Source organism: Anolis sagrei, chromosome 2, assembly GCF_037176765.1.
Source record: "Anolis sagrei isolate rAnoSag1 chromosome 2, rAnoSag1.mat, whole genome shotgun sequence".
NCBI lineage: Eukaryota > Metazoa > Chordata > Lepidosauria > Squamata > Dactyloidae > Anolis > Anolis sagrei.
Genome location: NC_090022.1, coordinates 22,918,107 through 22,939,163, shown reverse-complemented (window position 1 = coordinate 22,939,163; position 21,057 = coordinate 22,918,107). Strand labels below are relative to the sequence as shown.

The 21,057-nt window shown below is 42.2% G+C and overlaps 1 protein-coding gene across 1 annotated transcript; it reads right to left on the bottom strand.

Annotated features, from left to right (window-relative positions):
• Positions 1-865: 865 nt before the first annotated feature.
• On the bottom strand, positions 866-8,787 carry LOC132765173 (vespryn-like). The gene is made up of 4 exons (XM_060759386.2): positions 8,678-8,787; positions 6,893-6,944; positions 4,901-4,981; positions 866-1,966 (listed from the first exon to the last, which is right to left on the bottom strand). The coding sequence occupies exons 2-4, from the start codon at positions 6,924-6,926 to the stop codon at positions 1,482-1,484; spliced, it is 600 nt and encodes a 199-aa protein (XP_060615369.2). The 5' UTR covers positions 6,927-6,944; positions 8,678-8,787; the 3' UTR covers positions 866-1,481.
• Positions 8,788-21,057: the final 12,270 nt, after the last annotated feature.

Genomic DNA, 21,057 nt, shown 5'->3' with positions numbered 1-21,057 from the left:
GAGAGGCTAGAGGAATAAAGGGAACGAGCTACAACATGCTTCAATTGATTTGATTCTCCAGCAGGGTTGCGCATTTGGGGTAAACCTTGACCTGTTTCGTGTCCTGGGTTTCGGTGGGGGCCCCAGATTCATTTTTGGGAGCCTCCTGAAATTGGGAGGGCAAAATGCCTGTTTTCATCCTGGGGTGCTGATCTATTTCCTATTGGCCCATTATGTGTGTGTGTGGGGGGTAGTGGTGGGATGGGGTGGTGCTGGGGGCTTTCAAGGATTCCTTTCTTGTGTGCTTTAAGGAGGCTTCTTACCTGCTGTTTCTTTCTACTTTAGAGGAGGCACTCGGCTGTTGGCACTGGCTGGTGCATGCAGTTTCTGGGCCTGCATGCCACACACGAACTCGCTTTGCTCAGTGTGAAGGCCCAGAAAATGCATGCACCAGCCAGTGCCTATAGCCAAGCACCTCCTCTAGAGTAAGAATTGGCTGCAGGCACTGGCAAGCCCATATGCACTGTCTCTCCCAGACTACACCATGCTAGCTAGCCACACACTCTTTCCATTCCAAGGCATTTTAAGGAGGCTTCCCATTTCCAGGTAAGGAAGAGTGATGACCTCCTGGAAGAGGAGAGTTGTTTTGAGGGAATGAGGGTTTGATGGAGGATTAACAAAAAGCATTAAACAGTGATATTGAAAAGCAGACTTGGAGCCTGGATCGGCTCCTGCTTGCTTTTGCGGTGAGTTGATTTTCATACTGGGAGGGATATTCCCGTTACGTGCTCCTGAAGTAACCAAAGAAACGAAGGAAACGGGAGAAACCAATTCTGTGCACAACTCTATTCTCTACCAATAACTTAGGCACCAATACAATGAAATGTTATACAACCTTCATTTATTTGAGAGATAGCCATAGGACTTTAATGATTTACACAAGCAAATATTTTGTTATGACATATAAAACACAATTTGATTTTCTCAGGAAGTTCTGTGACGTATTTCATTGGCCAACAGAAAGAATTTGCAATATGATCTCTTGTCCTTTCGGTTTTCTGAACATGGCTTGGATATTGTTTGGGTTTTTTTTTTTTTTGCCAAAGGCTTCATTGTAAAATTCTGAACATTACTTTGCTTATGCAGAAAAAATAGACGTAAAGGTGCCAAATGACTCATTCCTTCTTTTTATACTGAAAAAAGAGTAATACAACTGAAAATTGTTTCTGTGTAGCCCACTTCAACTGCCATGGCACAGTGTTATGAAATCAAGGGAGTTGTAGTTTTACAAGGTTTTTAGCCTTATCTGCAAAAGAGTGCCAGTGTCTCACCAGACTACAAATCCAAAGACTACATAGCACTGGACCATGGCAGTTACAGTGTAAATGCATCCATAGCCAATGAATATGTGTTTTGTTTAATGCACTGTGGGTCTTTCTTGGAAAATCCCCATTGTCTTGTTTCCAACTGCAGCTTCTGGCATCTCATGAAATCTGCTTCACTCACACTTTGAGTGAAACAGTTGCGCCTACATAGAAGAAGGGGCGAATCATCTCCCCTTTAAAAGAGGCTTTCTGTACAGTGACCTTATTCTCCAGGTTAAAAGTCACTGTCCCCTGCTCATAATCCAGAGATATCTTGATCTTGGCAGGGTGCTTGGGAGGTTGGTGGGAATCAGTTTCCCCGCGACGAAGCCACCAAAGGCCCACCTGCCAAATCCCTTCCTCTGGTGTCATGCTGACATACCCTTTCCTTTGCACAGATGCCCGGGCCACCCCTGCTGCCCACTCCCTCTGGCCTCCATACTCCACTTCCCAGTAGTGCTTCCCCTTGGTGAATCTTGGGGTACCCAGCAAACAATAGCTGGCATTGAATCTCTCTGGATTGTCAGGAACATTTTGGGGTTCAGGTAGCCACGTCACAGTCTTCTTGTTTGGAGACACACGGAGATTTGGGTGTGCAGTGATTGGATCAAAAAGTACATTGGCTGCAAAAGAGAAATCAGCATTAGAGACAGAATCAAATTTGAGAGGAATAGAGTTTGGCCCCTTCTACGCTGCCATATAAAATCCAGATTATCTGCTTTGAACTGGATTATATGGTAGTGTAGTAATCCAGTTTAAAGCAGTTAATGTCAAGTATCTGCTTTAATAATCTGAACTATATGGCCTTTGGCAGTGAGGCCTTTGACAGTGTCACTGATAGACATCTTTTTCTCACATTGGAGCATTAAAAAATACAAAATGGAGGCCCCTTCTACACTGCCATATAAAATCCAGATTTTCTGCTTTAAACTGGATTATCTGGCAGTATAGACTCAGATAATCCAGTTTAAAGCAGAGAACGTGGATTATCTGCTTTGATAATATGGATTATATGGCAGTATAGAAGGGCCCAGACTAGTCTTGTTCAACTGCAGCACTTCCTCATGAGTTAAAATTATACCTCCTTGGCTATTTATATGGTTAGGAAATCAATGTGGCATTATGTTGATTTATCTTATGGTTTGAATGCAGCAGTTTTGACAAATGTTTCACACCAAGTTCAATGCAATATCTATCTAAAGTCAGCAATCTTCCTGAAAAAAAAGCTGAAGTTTTTCATCTACATTGCCAAACAACCAAGTTTGAAACCACATTATATGAGTTGACTCTGACCATATATTGCAGCTTCAAAAGCACTATATGGCAGTGTAGATGGGGCCTAGTCAGTCCCATGGTGTGTGAATACAGCATGTGGAGTTGTATAGCATAAGCAACAAAACAAAAAGTCACAGCTTTGCCTTCGATCGATTCAGCCCCTTTGTCCACCTTGGAAAGTCTTGTCACTCAGCTCCAGGGATGGGGAACATATGGCCTTCTAGATGTTTCCAGAGTAACTAAAACTTCCATCATGCCATTCTCTTCCCCACATTGCTCCCAAGCTGATGATTTTATTTTGTTTTTTATCTAAAACATCACAGTACTTTTTTGCCTTTTAAAAGTTATTCATTGCTGGAACTGCAAATTAACCAATAATAATAATACAGTAGAGTCTCGTTTATCCAACCTTTGCTCATCCAGTGTTCTGTATTATCCAACGCAGTCTGCCTCCCACCCAGATTTACAGCAGTTTCAATACATTGCGATATTTTGGTGCGAAATTTGTAAATACAGTAATTACTACATAACATTGAACTGCTTTTTCTGTCGATTGGTTGTAAAACATGATGTTTTGGTGCTTAATTTGTAATGTAATTTGATGTTTAATAGGCTTTTCCTTAATCCGTCCTTATTATCCAACATTTTCACTTATCCAACATTCTGCTGGCCTGTTTATGTTGGATAAGCGAGACTCTACTGTAATAATAATAATAATAATAATAATAATAATAATAATAAGCTGCAGAAGTGTAGAAAAGTAATATTACAAGGGTATACCGAAGTACAATCATGGGATCATGGATTTTTGAATGGTCATGATTGTGCAAATGAAGAGAGATGTGATATCAAAGGTGCTCATCTTGGTATGTATCTGTATCTGTTATCTATTGTAGCACAAGTACCATAGATAGCAACTCGATGCCATAAGGCCCTTAAACTGACCCAGGACTGTTTGCGACAATGGCTATGTCTTCCTGTGATAGGTGATGTTATTTTATGTGTTGTATTTAATAATGTTTAATGTTTTATTAGGGAAGGGTCAATTTTAATGCTTTACGCAGTTTTTATCAATGGCATTGAATGGTTGCCAACGCTGTGAGTCTCCTTCGGGGTTGAGAAGGGTGGTATACAAATATCTCAAATCTATATAAATAAAAATGTAATGTTCATTTGTGGTATTCACAGAACTCAAAAACCACTGGACGAATTGACACCAAATTTGGACACAAGACACCTAACAACCCAATGTATGCCCTTCACTCAAAAATTGATTTTGTCATTTGGGAGTTGTAGTTGCTGGGATTTATAGTTCACCAACAATCAAAGAACATTCTGAACTCCACCAATGATGGAATTGAACTAATCTTGGGACACAGAACTCCTATGATCAACAGAAAACACTACAAGAGTTTGATGGGCATTGACATTGAGTTTGGGAGTTGTAGTTCACCAACATCCAGATATCACTGTTGACTCAAACAATGATGGATCTGGACCAAACTCTACACGAATACTCAATATGCCCAAAAGTGAACACTGGTGGAGTTTGGAGAAAATAGAATTTTGACATTTGGGAGTTGTTGCTGGGATTTATAGTTCACCTACAATCACAGAGCATTCTGAACCCCACCCATGACAGAATTGGGCCAAACCTTCCACACAGAACCCCCATGTGGGCCACAGCAATGAGTGGCAGGGGACGGCTAGTAAATAATAAATCACAAATAATAAATAAACTTCATCTTAGAATTTTATTTTAAAATTTCCTTTGGATTCACTGGGAGAAAGCTGGCAGGCAAAAAAAGTGAAAAGGCACTTAACTCTCTGTACAAATAAAACCATCTTTCCCTCTGCTTTTTGGTAATCCCATGTTGGTTAAAATAGGACTGCTGCATTTTCATAAGCCTGCTGTTTCCCTTGCTTTACTCCTTTTGGGATAACATGAATAGCACATTGAACTACAGCAATTGCAACTGTAACAATGGGGGCTTCTTGTGTTACCATCCATTTTAATAAGATGAGTTCTAGAGTTGTGCAAATTTATTTTGTAACACGTTATTGAGGCACCTTTCAGCAGTGGCCCTATCTACACTGCCATATAAAATCCAGATTACCTATTTTGAACTGTATTAAATGGCAGAGTAGACTCATACAATCAAGTTCAAATCAGATAATGTGGATTATCTGGTTTGATAATCCGTATTATATGGCAGTGTAGATCCAGCCAGAGTCCCTCCCAACCACTTACTCAATCAATTCTTTACCTTTGTGACTCTTACCTGGTGTTGAAGCCAGGACCTTCCCGCCACCTTCGAATTCGGTAAGAAAACACAATGAGAGCCACAGAACGCAGCAGAGTCCTACAGAAGCACAGACAGAAGAAGTCAGCAGTGGCTTTGTAAATGCCTCATGAGTTTTATGAGCATATATTTATAGCAGCCTTTTATGGTAGACCACAATTTTCCTTCCTTTACAGATTGTGTACAATTTGTCCACTTCTGGCTAAAGAGAACAAGGTCAGATGAGAACAAGGCCTCACAATCAGCAAAGAGATCTTTTCCCCTAACAGTTGGTGGACTTTTTTGCATGACACACTCAAGATGATCAGAAGTGGGGCAAAAGTGGTGTAAATTCTCATATTTAACTTCCCAGCATATTTAGGATAAAGAAATCCATCAACACCACTCATTGATGAACCCTGGACTCATTCTGACATTGAATTGTCCAAAAGACAGCCGGTACAGTGAAATGGATTAAGAATTGAACTATGATTCTAGGGATTAGGGGTGAATCCCCACTTTGCCATGGTAACCCATTGAGTAACCTTGTGTAAGTTGCACTCTCTCAGTCTTACAGGAAGACAATAGCAAAACTCTCTAAACTGGTGGTTCTCAAGCTGTGGTTCCCCTGGTGTTTTGGCCTACAACTCCCAGAAAACCCAGCCAGTTTACCAGCTGTTAGGATTTCTGAGTGTTGAAGGCCAAAACATCTGGGGATCCACAGGTTGAGAGCCACTGATCTAAACACATCTTGCCAAGAAACCTATGTGATAGATTTGTCTTAGGGTTGCCATTAATCCGAAATTACTTGGAGACACATAATCATAAAGAAAATAATAGGTGCCAGCATGCCCAAATCTTGTTATTGTGAACAGCACATTCAAATCTACATCTAGTTCATAACCCCATCGGTGATTAATCTTTGGCCATCTGCATGTGTGGTCACAACTCCCTTTATTTATTTATTTATTTATTTATTTATTTATGTGAAACATTTATATTTCGCCCCTCTCACCCTGCAGGGGACTCAGGGCGGAGCACAACATATATATGGCAAACATTTAATGCCGGGACATAAAACCATAAATATATACAAACATTAAAATCACTTATATCCACATTAAAAATTGCTTTAAAACAATCTCAGGACACCATTTTGCCTCATTGCATTGCCCCAAAGGCTTGGTCCCACAGCCAGGTCTTTATCATCCTTCTGAAGGATAGGAAGGAGGGGGCTGATCTAATATTGCTAGGAAGGGAGTTCCATAACCGGGGGGCAATAACTGAAAAGGCCCTGTCTCTTGTCTCCGCCAAACGCACCTGTGATGGTGGCGAGACTGAGAACAGGGCCTTCCCAGAAGATCTTAGTTTCCGCTGTGGTTCGTAAAAGGAGATGCATTCAGACAGGTAAAATGGGCCAGAGCCAGCAAAAGCCAGCACTTTGAATTGTGCCCAGTAGCAAACAGGCAGCCAGTGGAGCTGGCGCGATAGAAGAGTCGTGTGCTCCTTGTATGCCACCCCAGTTATTAACCTGGCTGCCTCTCGTTGGACTGTTTGAAGCTTCTGAACCATCTTCAGGGGCAAGTCTATATAGAGTGCATTGCAGTCGTCTATCCTGGATGTAACAAGAGCGTGGACCACCGTGACCAAGTCTGACTTCCCAAGGTAAAGGCGCGGCTGGCACACAAGTTTTAATTGTGGAAAAGACCCCCTAGCCACCGCTGCAACCTGAGGATCCAGGCTCAGCGACGAGTCCAGGAGGACTCCCAAGCTGCGAATTTGTGCCTTCAAGGTGAGCGTAACCCCATCCAGCTCTGTCTTGTCAGGATTCAACTTCAGTTTGTTTGCCCTAACCTCCACTGCTTGCTAGTCCTGATGGGAGCCAGAGCTGAAGAACCTATATAAAACCAGTATTGACCCTTGAACTAATTCAACATTTATGAGGCCGATTTCCTGGGGGGAAAATAACATTAAAATATATTATTCATTTACCTCCAAATGTCTGGGGGACACCTCTCACCTTCATGGCAGCCAGGGTATCTTTCTTCTCATAGAAGACAAAACAGAGAAGTTAAAAGCAAGAAAGGAATAATAGAGTCTTAGAGTTGGAAGGGGCTGGAACTGCAGAGGGCCCTTCCAGACAGGCCCAAAAACCTGTGATGGGTCACAAGTTAACCTGAGGTACCCACTACAAAATTGTTGGAGGTGCAATAAAGAAAGAAACCGAGATTTATATACATTTTTCCAAATATAGCACTTCTACAAAATTTTTGAGATATAAAATTAAAATGGCAAAAGAAAGAATTAATATTTTGTTGCTGTTCTAAGATTAATTATAGCCCAAAAAAAAATAGAAAGAAAATTATGAATATGAAATTGATAATTGGTACAAAGATGTGATATACAATGTAAGAAGGGACTAATAAAAAGAAATGATTTTGAGTCAAAATGGGTTTGAGTTATAGAATCTGAGTAGGAAGATTTGGACCTGTCTGGAAGGGCCCTCCGTGTTTCTCATGATGCCTCTTCAAATATTTAAAGATGGCTATCATGTCACAGTCTTATCTTCTCCAAGGCCCTATCATACTGCCCTATAATCCAGTTACAGAATGTGGATTACCTACATTGAACTGGGTTATATCAGTCTACACTGCCCTATAATCCAGTTCAATGCAGTTAATCTGCATTCCAAAACTGGTTTATAGGCAGAGGGACTTTAGCTCCCTCTATTGTTCCTCACAAGGCTTAGTTTCCAGAGCTTCAATCAGCTTTGGGCCCTTCCACACAGTCATATAACCCAGAATACCATGGCAAAAAATCTCACAATATCGGCTTTGGACTGGGTTGAGTCCACACTGCCATATAACAGATAATGTGAGACTTTATTCAGCTGTGTGAAAAGGGCCTTTGTAAACTATTCCGGCCCAGCTTACCTGTCCAAACGGCCATATATTCCAGTTCAAAGCAGATAATGTGGGACTTTATTCAGCTGTGTGGAAAGGGCTTTTGTAAACTATTCCGGCCCAGCTTACCTGTCCAAATGTTTCTCCTCCTATGAACCATATAGGAGCTTAAGATCGTCTGGGGAGGCCCTGCTCTCTATCCCACCTGCCTCGCAAGTGCGCTTGGCAGAGACGAAGGACAGGGTCTTCTCAGTGGTGGCCCCCTGACTATGGAACTCCCTCTCCAGGATATTAGATCAACCCCCTCCCTTCTGACTTTCCGTAAAAAAAGTAAAGACAAGCTTTTGAGAATGCAGCGGAATAGATAACACAGAACTATGAATGATGAACATGGAATGGTCAGACGATGTTGCTGGATAACGTTTTTAACAAGATGACACCGATGATTATATGCTTTAACGTTTTTTATTTATGTTTTATATTTTAATGTTGATTTTTAAATGGCACTTTTATGAATGCCTGACATCGAATTGTGCCAATCCATAACCCACCTTGAGTTGCCATATGGCTGAGAAAAGCGGGCCTTAAATATCGTAAAATAAATAAATAAATTTGTCACTCTTCTCCAGAAAAAGCGAAACATGCAGACAAACATTCACCTAACAAATGCTAGAGTTACTGCTAGGCAGTGGGTACATATTTCCACATTTTGTGGAAGTATCCCAGCATTTCTGAAATTTGGAAAGTGATATATCTGAGAATAAGTCATTACAAGATAAGCTGTTCCTGCTGATCTAAACTAGTTTTGTTGTCATGAGTTATTGTCAAACAATGGATATGCCTGAAAACAAGTCATTTCAAAATAAGGTCTTACCTTACTTTGCAGGAAAAATATAATTCTATCAATGACTACGAAAGCTCCAAGATGCTGAGGTGTTTCATTTGCCACTCCAAAGAAGGCTCTTTAAATACTCCTTCTAACAAGGATGTACTTTTGGATTTTTCTGCTGCAAAGCAAACTGACCTGTTCTCTAGCATTTTTTCAGATGGCTCAATACCTCTTACATGGCTTACCTATCCATTTCCATTTGCACAATCATGAATTGCAATAACAATACAATTATCAATTAGGTCACTATCAAGTGATTGCTTTTCTTTTATTTCCCAAATCCACTTCCTGCAGGGATCAATGGGTTCGCCCACCATTATCTAAGGAAGCATATAGGGCCCTTCCACATAGCCATATAACCCAGAATATCAAGGCAGAAAATTCCACAATATCTGCTTTGCACTGGGATATCTGAGGCCGCACTGCCATACATTCCTGGTCTCACAAATTCCAGCCCAACACTCAAACTAATAGAACATACATACTGGCTCTCCTGACTTACCTAAACTGCCAACGAAGAAATGTAGAAATAATGCAGTTTGTCACCATTTAACTTCCATGGAATTCAGGGAATTGTAGTTTGATGAGGTACCAGCATTCTTTGGTAGAGAAGCCTGAAGATCTTGTAAGTAACAACTCCAATGATTCCATGACATTGAGCCATGGTAGTTGTAGTGGTGTCAAACCGAATTAATTCTGCTATGTAGATGCACCCTCAGGGCCAGTGTAGCAAAGTGATTTAGATGTTGGATTAGGACTCTCAGGGCCCTTCCACACAGCCCTATATCCCAGAATATCAAGGCAGAATATCAAGGCAGAAAATCCCACGTTATCTGACGGCAGATCCAGACAGGCCTTTATTCCAGGAGAATCAGTGTTTTAAAAACACGGATCTTCCTGGGGACCTGTTCACACACACCCCAGAAAGTGCACACTTTCTGGGGTGGGTGTCCAGATGCTCTCATGGGACTGGCCCACAAGAACATCTGGAGGCCCTCCCCCGACGCCCCCAGACCCCTTTGAAAAGTTTAAAAAATCTTAGAAATGATGGCTCGTAGAAATGACGTGCCAGGAGAAAGGGGGGGGGGGGGAGGAGGAAAATTACTCTCCCCCACCCCGCTATCCTGACACATCATTTCTATGTGCTGGAAGAGCTGCTCCAAGACTGTACTGGGGGCCGGGTAAGTTTTCTTTACTTTTCAACGGGGTTTGGAGGCTTTGGAGGAGGGGGGTGGGGATGGTGTCTGGAGTGCAGTCTAGGGTATCTGGAGTGCAGTCCAGGGTTTTCCTGGTTTGTAGTTAATTAATTCAGGACTGTCTAGAACATTGTCTGGATAGCCCCTTCTTTATTGTGGGAGTTACCGTAATAAAAGTACTGTCTGGACGAGCCCTTGGCCATCACTTTGAAAACAAATATGACATTTCTCTTACCCTACATAGATCTGCAACCTTTTGATATCAAACACTGCTTACCCCCTCCCCTAATAAAAGAGAGGGAAGTAATGCTACCCCTCTATTCTGCTTTGGTTAGACCACACCTGGAATATTGTGTCCCATTCTGGGCACCACAATTCAAGAGAGATATTGACAAGCTGGAATGTGTCCAGAGGAGGGCGACTAAAATGATCAAGGGTCTGGAGAACAAGCCCCATGAGGAGCGGCTTAAGGAGCTGGGCATGTTTAGCCTGAAGAAGAGAAGGCTGACAGGAGATATGATAGCCATGTATAAATATGTGAGAGGAAGCCACAGGGAGGAGGGAGCAAGCTTGTTTTCTGCTTCCCTGGAGACTAGGACGCGGAACAATGGCTTCAAACCACAAGAGAGGAGATTCCATATGAACATGAGGAAGAACTTCCTGACTGTGAGAGCCGTTCAGCAGTGGAACTCTCTGCCCCAGAGTGTGGTGGAGGCTCCTTCATTGGAAGCTTTTAAGCAGAGGCTGGATGGCCATCTGTCAGGGGTGATTTGAATGCAATATTCCTGCTTCTTGGCAGGGGGGTTGGACTAAATGGCCCATGAGGTCTCTTCCAACTCTATGATTCTATGATTCTATGAGACACATAGTTTGACCCTGAAAGGAAATTATAGTATCCCAAGGACACAGGGCTAGGATTAACTGCAACAGCCCCATCAATGACATGTGGCCTTTCCTCACCTCCAGCAGTAAACCCAAACATAATGAAGCCCATTTTTCTTCCACATACACGTTAGCTCAGCTCTTTAATCTAACCCAGTCCGGATCAGCGCATATGTGGAGGGGACCACCATTCCTCTGGATATGGCAGGGCCGAGAGTGGGTCTCATGGAGCTGAGCCCACCTGAAGGTCCCCACTAGTGACCCCCAAGCCTCTCAGATGGTTGTCCAGGTCCTGATGCTGCAGTGACCAAAGGAAGCCCACAGCTTCCCAGCTGCTAACAGATCTGCACCAGCGATCATCCAAAGGAAGCCTGGCCCCTGTAGAGATCCTTCCAGGGACAGACAACTTCCACTATATATATAACATCCCTACTTCGTGGATTTTCACTATTCGGTGGTGGTCCTGGAACATAACACCTGTGATAAGTGAGGGAACACTGTAACTTAATCACTGAAGTCTGAAAGGAGACAAACTGCAATCCACCTCCATTGAGGTTTAAAAGCATACTGCATAACATAGAGTCCTGAGTCTGAAGCCCCTCCCACACCACAGAGGTACAGTCAAACTGGCAAATCAAAATGTACATACAATATAGGTTAACAATTATACACATTTACAAACAGTTAGTGGAGCTTTGGAAGGTTTCCATTTCCAACAGGAAAATGTCTCTTCCTGGAAGAAGTTTCTGGTGGCCAAGAGGTACCCTACTGCTGGGTGCCAGGAAAGACTTTTGCCCTACAGATTATTGTCCTTGCCATACCTTCCGCCCAGGGCAGAGGAGAATTCCTAGAAATTGAGATTGCTCAAGAGGTTGCTCAAGAGGTTAAAAGAGTTCGTCTTGGTCTGCCTTCAGTTTAATGCATTTAATAATATCAAAAAAGCAGCAATAATAATATTTTTTTTGTCGTGTCAGGAGCGCCCTGAGAAACTGCATCCAATCTGCAGATTGAGCATAGCTTCTGTCATTTGCTTTCACACTGGTGAGCTCCTGATTTCTATTTAGGAATATCCGCAGTTAGTGGAACTTAACCAGGCTTCCCACGGTTCTTGAAAAACTTCAAATTTCCGGGACCCCCTTTACCAGCCACTGAGGCACAGTTCTGCTTTCAACCACTTGGGCCCCTTCTAGACTGCAATATAAACAAACTTTCTGCTTTGAATTGGATTATATGAGTCTACACTGTCATATAATCCAGTTCAAAGCAGATAATGTGGATTATCTGCTTTATTTGGCAGTGTAGAAGGGGCCTAAATCTCTTTTAAGAGAGAAAAGTGGCATAATAATAATAATAATAATAATAATCATCATCATCATCATCATCATCAAGGTGGTCCCAGTGGTGATTGGCACACTGGGTGCAGTGCCTAAAGACCTTGGCCTGCACTTAAACACAATCAGTGCTGACAAAATTACCATCTGCCAGCTGCAGAAGGCCACCTTACTGGGATCTGCACGCATTATTCGCCCATATATCACATAGTCCTAGACACTTGGGAAGTGTCCGACGTGTGATCCAATACAACAGCCAGAAGAATGTCTGCTGTGGACTCATCTTGTTGTGAGTCCACAGCAGACATTCAACAACAACAACAATATAACAGCATTCTGGCTGACTTTCTGCACATCTGGAGAAAAAGAGCTAGATGCCATCAGTAATTCTTAACTATATTGAATCATCAACAGCATTGGAGTCCCCAGTGGTGCAGTGGGTTAAACTGCTGTGCTGGCAGGACTGAAGACTGACAGGTCAGAGGTTCGAATCCAAAAAGAGTGCGGATGAGCTCCCTCAATCAGCTCAAGTCCCCCATGCGGGGACATGAGAGAAGCCTAGCACAAGGATGGTAAAACATAAAAACATTTGGGCATTCCCTGGGCAACATCCTTGCAGATGGCTAATTCTCTCACACCAGAAGCAACTTGCAGTTTCTCAAGTTGCTCCTGACACGACTAAAAGAAAAGAAAAAAAACCATCATTGGATGTTACTGTGGGCTTTCTTGGAATGTTGTCTAGGACCCCTTCCACATTGCCATATAATCCAGATTATCAAAGTAGATAATCCACTTTTTCTGCTTTGAACTAGATTATTTGAGTCTACACTGCCATATAAGCCAGTTCAAAGCAGGAAATCTGGATTTTATATGGCAGTGTAGAAGGGGCCCAAATTCTTCCTGCCACATCGACATGGGAAATTCCCTAGAGGTTATTTGAATAATTGGAAAAGGAAACAAGAATAACCAGATGAAGAATCTGGTTCCTACAAGGAAATGTTCCTTTAAGGGCTTATGCGCAATAGTACCTCAAAGGTATGCCTCATTTCGTATTAGAGCAGTGGTTCTCAATCTTCCAAATAATGCCGTGACCCCTTCATACATGGTCCTCATGTGGTGATCTCCAATCACAAAATTATTTTTGTTGTTACTTCATAACTGCAGTTTTGCTACGTATGAATCGTAATGTAAATATCTGATATGCAGGATATATTTTCATTCACTGGACGAAATTTGTAACAAATACACGACATGCCTAATTTGAATACTGGTGGGGTGGGCGGTTGAGTTTGTCATTAGGGAATTGTAATTTCTGGGATTTATAGCTCACCTACAATCAAAGAGCATTCTGAACACTATCAATAATGGAATCGAATCAATGGCACACAGAACTCCCATGACTTTGAACTGCATTATTTGGCAGTATAGACTAAGATAATCCAGATCAAATCAGATAATGTGGATTTTCTCCTTTGATAACTAGGGAACCTTCCACACAGCCATATAACCAAGATTATCAAGGCAGATAATCCACAGTATCTGCTTTGAACTAGATTATCTGAGTGCACACTGCCATATAATCTAGTTCAATGTGGATTTTAAACAGCTGTGTGGAAGGGGTCTTGGATTATCTGGCAGTGTATAAGGGGCCTCAGATCATCCAGTTCAAAACAGTTCAAAACAGATAATGTGGATTGTCTGCTTTGATAATCGGGATTATATGGCAGTGTAGAAGGGGCCTGGGTCAATGCTAAGCAATCCTGGTAGTCACAAACACTGCCAAAAAGTGTTGGTGACTCGCAAAACTACAAATCCCAGAATTTTATAGCATAGTATGTGTTATGTACATACATAGACATTTTAAACTTTAAAAAGAAATTATTTTTATACATAAGGATAGTGTTGGTGGTGGTGATGGCGAAAGTTGAGGATTCCCAATATGGTATAGTCCATTTGTTCTAAGTAGGCGTTAACTAGTAAACAAATCAAGCAAAGGCATGCCTATTATGAATCAAGTGAGTGTGTACAATTAATTGCTTATGGCTGTTAGAAGCCAAGTGACATAAAGGACAAGATAAGAAAACTCAGGGCATCAACCAGCCGGAGAAAGATTAGATGCTATTCCTCTATTCTGCCTTTGTCAGATCCAGAGGCGGCCCTAGGTAATTTTCAAAGGTAAGCAAACAGTATTCCCCCCCCCCCCCCCACCGAACCAATCACTGATATATATTTTCTGTTCGTCGTGTGTGCCATATTTGGTTCGATTCCATCATTGGTGGAGTTCAGAATGCTCTTTGATTGTAGGTGAACTATACATCCCAGTAACTACAACTCACATATGTCAAGGTCTATTTTTCCCTGGGCAAAATCAACTATACTGCAAATGCTTACTTTGCGTAATGGGTTGAGCTGCCCCTGGTCAGACCACACCTGGAATCACACTGTGTCCAATTCTGGGCACTGCAATTGAGGAGGAGGTTTGTTTTTTGCTGCCCTGGAGACTAGGACATGGAGCAATGGCTTCAAACTACTGGAAACGAGATTCCACCTGAACATTGGAAGAACTTCCTGACTGTGAGAGCTATTCAGCAGTGGAACTTTCTGCCAAGGCATGTGGTGGGGGCTCCTTCTTGGAGGCTTTTAAGTAGAGGCTGGATGGCCATCTGTTGGGGGTGCTTTAAATGCGTTTTTTTCCTGCTTCTTGGCAGGGGGTTGGACTGGATGGCCCACAAGGGCTCTTTCAACTCTATAACTCTATGATTCTAATCTGTAGCCGAGTCTATTTCATGGATAGGTTGTTGAGGACTGAATGCAAGTTCAAAACAATCCCATGACCCTCCTTGTCATTTCCTTTCCCCATTTCCTTGTTAGTTTGTTTCACTTGCATTATTACTGCTTGCAAAATACAGTAATTGAGTGGATGAAATGAGAACTGTAATGGCCTTATCAGGGGTTGCTGAAGTTGACCTTGGGATACCAGGTTGCTGAGGTTGACCTTGGGAACCAAGGTGCCCATTAATGAAGATAAATTCAAATGGGGTGGTGTACTGGTGGGAAGTGTAGCACTTTGGTTCTAATCTGGACTGAGATGTCCAGACAGCTGCCAGTTAATTATGGGGGGAACTTTTCTTTCCATTGCCATGGAAGATGGATTGGGTCCAAACTTAATGACTTAGTAGATCCCTCGTAGCTTGAGCATGATGGTCCTCCAGATGGAACTGTTCCAGGAGTTGAGTGTGATGTCTGTAGACAATCCATGACTTGCAGGCGTATAGCAGGGTTAGGAGGACAATGGTGGTGGGTCCATAGGTGGCTGTGGAGCCTTATTCTTGATCCGCATGTTCTCCCGCAGTGAGGGCATCGCTTTCCAGATGGAAGGTGGTCCTGGTCAGGGTTGGCTTGATACACCTTCCTCTTGGCACGATTCTCCCTTTCGCCCTCCATTTGCACCTCTTCAAATTTTGCAGCACTGCTGGTCACAGCTGACCTCCAGTTAGAGCGCTCAAGGGCCAGGGCTTCCCAGTTCTCAGTGTCTATGTCACAGTTTTTAAGGTTGGCTTTAAGCCCATCTTTACATATCTTTTCCTGTCCACTAACATTATATTTCCCATTCTTGAGTTGGGAGTATAGTAACTGCTTTGGGAGATGGTGATTGAGTATTCAGACAACGTGGCCAGTCCAGTGGAGTTGTTTGCGGAGGAGCATCACTTGAGTGCTGGTGGTCTTTGCATCTGCCAGCACGCTGGCATTTGTCTGCCTGTCTTCCCAAGAGATTTGCATGATTTTTCGGAGGCAGCGCTGATGTAATTGTTCCAGGAGTTGAGTGTGATGTCTGTAGACAATCCACGTTTTCCAGGTGTATAGCAGGGTTTGGATAAACTTGGTCTCTCTATGGATATCCTAGTCCTCAAACACTCTGTGCTTCATTCGGAAAAATGCTGCACTCACAGAGCTCAGGCGGTGTTGCATTTCAGTGTAAATGTTGACTTTTGTGGAGAGATGGCTCCCAAGGTAGCAGAAATAGTCAACATTTTCTAATGTTCCACTATTAAGCTGTATTACTGGCATTGCAGAGGGATTGGCTGGTACCTGCTGGAAGACGACTTTGTTTTTCTCAATATTCAATGAGAGGCCGAGCTTCTTGTATGCTTCTGCAAAGCTATTTAGAGTGGCTTGTAGGTCTTCTTCTGATTGCACATAGACTGTGTTGTCATTGGCATACTGGAGTTCTATAACAGATGTTGTTGTGACCTTGCTTTTGGCTTTCAGTCTGTTGAAGTTAAATAGCTTGCCATCTGTTTAATAGATGATTTCCAGTCTGATGGGGAGCTTCCCATCAACAAGGTGACGTATCATAGCGATGAAGATGGAAAATAAGGTTGGGGCAATAACACAACCCTGTTTGACACCTGATTCCACCTTAAATGGATCACTTCGGGATCCATTGCTGTCCAAGACTGTTGCCATCATGTCATCATGGAGAAGCCACAGGATGTTCACAACATTGTCAGGGCATCCGATTTTTTGGAGGATGGTCCAGAGAGCGCTGCGATTCACTGTGTCGAATGCCTTTGCAAGGTCAATGAATGCCATGTACAGAGGTTGATTTTGTTCCCTGCATTTTTCTTGGAGCTGTCGTGCAGTGAAGATCATGTCCACGGTTCCTCTGGAGGGGCGGAAGCCGTTCTGGGATTCTGGGAGGGTGTCTTCTGAGAGGGCAGAAGGCGGTTTGCAAGGATTCTTGCGAGGATTTTCCCAGCGGAGATTAGAAGGGAGATACCGCGATAGTTTCCGCAGTCTGTTCTTTCCCTTTTTTGAAGTGTGCTTTGATTTTGTTGGTCACCCACACTTTTTTAATGAGCTGGTTGAGCGGTTGTGTCAACTCAGGCCCAACCTCTTTAAAGATTTCAGCAGGGATATGGTTGGGGCCAAGCATAACATGAAAGAAGGAGATATCTCTTTACTTCCCACATAAAAATTACCATCTGAACATTAGCTCCATCTGCAGGAACGTCTTCTTCTCAAGGGCAAATAATGCTATTAAAGGTGCATCGTGTTCAGCCACCAGTTACTCAACAAAGCCATTAACTCTTTTTTAAAAAGGAGAGAGTTATATAAACATGCCAAGTGATAATTTTTCCAAACCAAGACATAATGGTCTGGAAGCTGATGGTTGTGTTTCTTTGATTTATTAATTCTAATATCCGACTGACATCCAGAGAAGGATAAAAAGCCAGACTGCGCACAGAGTGAAGTCATTTTCTATCCCTCTGTACCCAAAATAAGGAAGAGTTTTTTCCTGGGTATCCGGGGATCACGGATGGCCCAGGCTTGGCTATTCACAGTCTCTGTTCTCTTTTACCTCATCCCAAAAGGTAAGCCCAACTTGCAAGAGCTAAGGAAAGCTATGCCAAAGGTGGAATACCTTATATACGCATGTATAAGTCAACTTCATATATTAATCTAGGGCAGGTATTGTGGCCAAAATTATGGACGTTGATATGACTTGTTGCTAAATTGAGAGTCATTTTATGGAGAACTTTTTTAGATTCTTCCAGGTTCTTGCTTTTTGCCTTTGAGAGAAGGGGGTGTTTCCCTTTTTTGGTATAAAAATTGGATACAGTGCTTACATTGACCTGTGGAGGTCAATCCAGATTTTAGGGGATGTTCCTTTTAACTAAAATTTATAGATTTATGCAAGAATATATACACTAAGTCTGACTTCCGCTTTTTCCCTCAAGTCAGACTTTGTGGTTGGGAAGAACACTGGAGGAGGGCTCTTGGTAAAATCTTTGGGCCCTTCCACACAGCCCTATATCCCAGAATATCAAGGCTGAACATCCCACAATGTCTGCTTTGAACTGGGTTATCTGAGTCCATACTCAGATACTGTGGGATTTCCTGCCTTGATATTCTGGGATATAGGGATGTGTGGAAGGGCCCTTAGTCAATATTTTCATGTGAGGGTGACCTATGAAAATATTGTTGCTCTTATTGTCATCGTCATCTTGAAATTAGGAGAGAGGGAGCACATAATTTTCTATATCTCTTTTATATATGGGCATGGTGTCTCTTGGTAGATAAGAATGATAAGAATGATGATAAGTGATGATGTAAAGACAACAATTGGATTATGAAACATTTGCATTTTTGTAGGAGATGCAATAAAATGTGCAATGTGTCTTTCCTACCCTCGAAACGAATGTTCTCCTCTTGTAAGCACATGTGAAATGACCTACAAACAGGCTACCTGCATCGTCCAGGAGGACTATCTGTTCGGTAAATTAAGTCTTCAGTATCCTATAACTGTTTAGAAATGAGTATACATGACTCCATATTCATGTAGATTGATATAGATGTTTTAAGGCAATATACCTTTTAAGCATCTTACAATTTAGAAATACAATTTCAAATTAGATTGCCAGAGAGTATTAACACAAAATCTTTCTGTCTTCTACATCATCCTAACAGGTTTTTACGTCACTAAGACAAAGGACTGTGCTGAAGACAGGAGAGCATGCGGCCGGTCAAAGAATTTGATCATAGTGAGTAAGACTACTAAATGCTGTTCTAATCGAGACTTTTGCAACGTGAGCATGTAGTTCCTTTGTAGAGATGCTGGAGACTGAGGTACTATTAAGAAATAACAGCAAACACAGATTGAGACAGAGAGATATGATTTCTTCTTCATGAGTTTCCAATTAAATTATAGCTGCGTACACCACATAATCAAACACGAATACAGTCCTTCGATTTGTCTATTCCTTACGTTTCTTGCAAACTTTTTAAAGGATTCTTTTTAAAAAAAATCTTATAAAACAACTAGCCATCCTCTGTCACACATTGCTGTGGCCCAGCCTGGCGATCTGAGAAATAAAGTATGGTAATGAGAAAATGTTGGTTTCTAATAGATGTCATTTCTTTATGTTTGTGTGGAAACAGGATTTGTTGTTGTTTCTTTGTCAGTGTTGATGTAGAGATAATAATAATAATAATAACAACAACAACAACAACAACAACAACAACAACAACTTTATTTTTATATCCCGCCACCATCTCCCCGAAGGGATTTGGGGCTGTTTACAGGGGAACAAGCCCAAAAATTAGGATTAAAACACACACAATCAAATAAAATAAGACAAAATAAAATTAACCGCAACATCAGAGAAACATTACAATCACATCACACATTTTAAAAACAGTATCATGGCTGAAATTATAAGTGCTGAGTGCAGAGGGAGCCCAGGTTTGCCTATTCTGGAACATGCAACTTATTATTGTCCTTCTTTAGGGGTACTTTTCAAATCTATGATACCATATCTATCATATACATCCATCCATACATACATGTGTGTGTGTGAATCATATATATCTATCTATATCTAAGGCTGGATGGGTCTTTGTCAGGAGGGCTTTGATTATGTTTTCTTGCCCTGGTGAAGGGAGATGAACTAGATGGCCTTAAGGCAGCATTTCTCAACCTGGGGTCAGGACCCCTGGGGGTCACAAGGGGGTGTCAGAAGGATCGCCAAAGACCACCAGAGGGGTAGCCAAAGGAGTAGGTTCTGTGTGGGAAGTTTGGCCCAATTCTATCATTGGTGGGTTCAGAATGCTCTTTGATTGTAGGCGAACTATAAATTCCAGTAACTAGAACTTCCAAATGTTAAGGTCTATTCCCCCCCCCCCCAACTCCATCTGTTTTCATATTTGGGCATATGGCATATTCATGCCAAGTTTGGTCTAGATCCTTCATTGTTTGTGTCCGCAGTGCTCTCTGGATGCAGGTGAACAACAATCCCAAAACTCAAAGTCAATGCCCACCAAACCCTCCTAGGGTTTTCTGTTGGTCATGGGAGTCCTGTGTGCCAAGTTTGGTTCAATTCCATTGTTGATGGAGTTCAGAAAGCTCTTTGATTGTAAGTTAACTATAAATCCCAGTAACTATAACTCCCAAATGACAAAATCAATTTTTTGAGTGATGGTCACTCCTTGGGTTAGGAGGTGTCTTGTAGCCAAATGTGGTGGCAATTAGTCCAGCGGATTTTGAGTTATGATGTCACTCAAAACAAACAAAGTTCACACATGCACACACGCACATGCACACACACACACATGAATGTTCAATGAGACAACATGATATAGTAGTTATAGCCTTGACCAGAAATTTGGTTCTCACTCCGCTATGAATCTGGGGTTGGATCTGTACTACCCTATATCCCAGGATATGAACCTTGATTATCTTCTTATTTCATATTATCTGGCAGTGTAGACTCAGGACCCTTCCACACAGCTATATAACCCAGAATATCAAGGCAGATAATCCACAATATCTGCTTTGAACAGGGTTATCTGAGTCCACACTGCCATATAATTATTATTATTATTATTTATTATTATTATTATTAACTTTATTTGTACCCCGCTAGCATCTCCCGAAGGACTCGATGCGGCTTACACGGGCCGAAGCCACAAAACACAATACAATAGAAAACATAACACAGCAATAAACAAAGCAAATCAAACAATTAAGCAAAATAACCACAATGACAATACATCAAGACACTATTAAAACTGGTTCGGCCAGCGCAATGGGGTACAGGGTTAAAAGTGCTGAGATGGCAGGAGGAACGTAGGATTAAAAGTGCGGTGTGCAGCAGCATTAGTTGTGCTAAAGTGCATCTAGGACTTGGGATGGGGATTCCTAATCTGCGAAGGCACATCGGAACAGCCAAGTTTTTAGGTTCCTTCTGAAAACTGCCAGAGTAGGGGCCTGACGAAGCTCTTTTGGAAGGGCATTCCAAAGTCGGGGGGCCGCCACAGAGAAGGCCCTGTCCCGCGTCCCCACCAAGCGCGCTTGCGACGTAGGTGGGATAACGAGCAGGGCCTCCCCAGATGACCGGAGCGAGCGTGTGGGTTCGTAGATGGAAATGCGGTCACGCAGGTAGGGTGGTCCCAA

Bases quoted from the DNA above. Each gene is read 5' to 3' on its own strand.
- LOC132765173 (XM_060759386.2), bottom strand. From the start codon at position 6,926: ATGAAGGTGAGAGGTGTCCCCCAGACATTTGGAG. The intron at 4,982-6,892 runs GTAAATGAATAA...GTGCTTCTGTAG, and splicing joins TGTCCCCCAGACATTTGGAG to GACTCTGCTGCGTTCTGTGG. The intron at 1,967-4,900 runs GTAAGAGTCACA...TCTCTTTTGCAG, and splicing joins GGTCCTGGCTTCAACACCAG to CCAATGTACTTTTTGATCCA.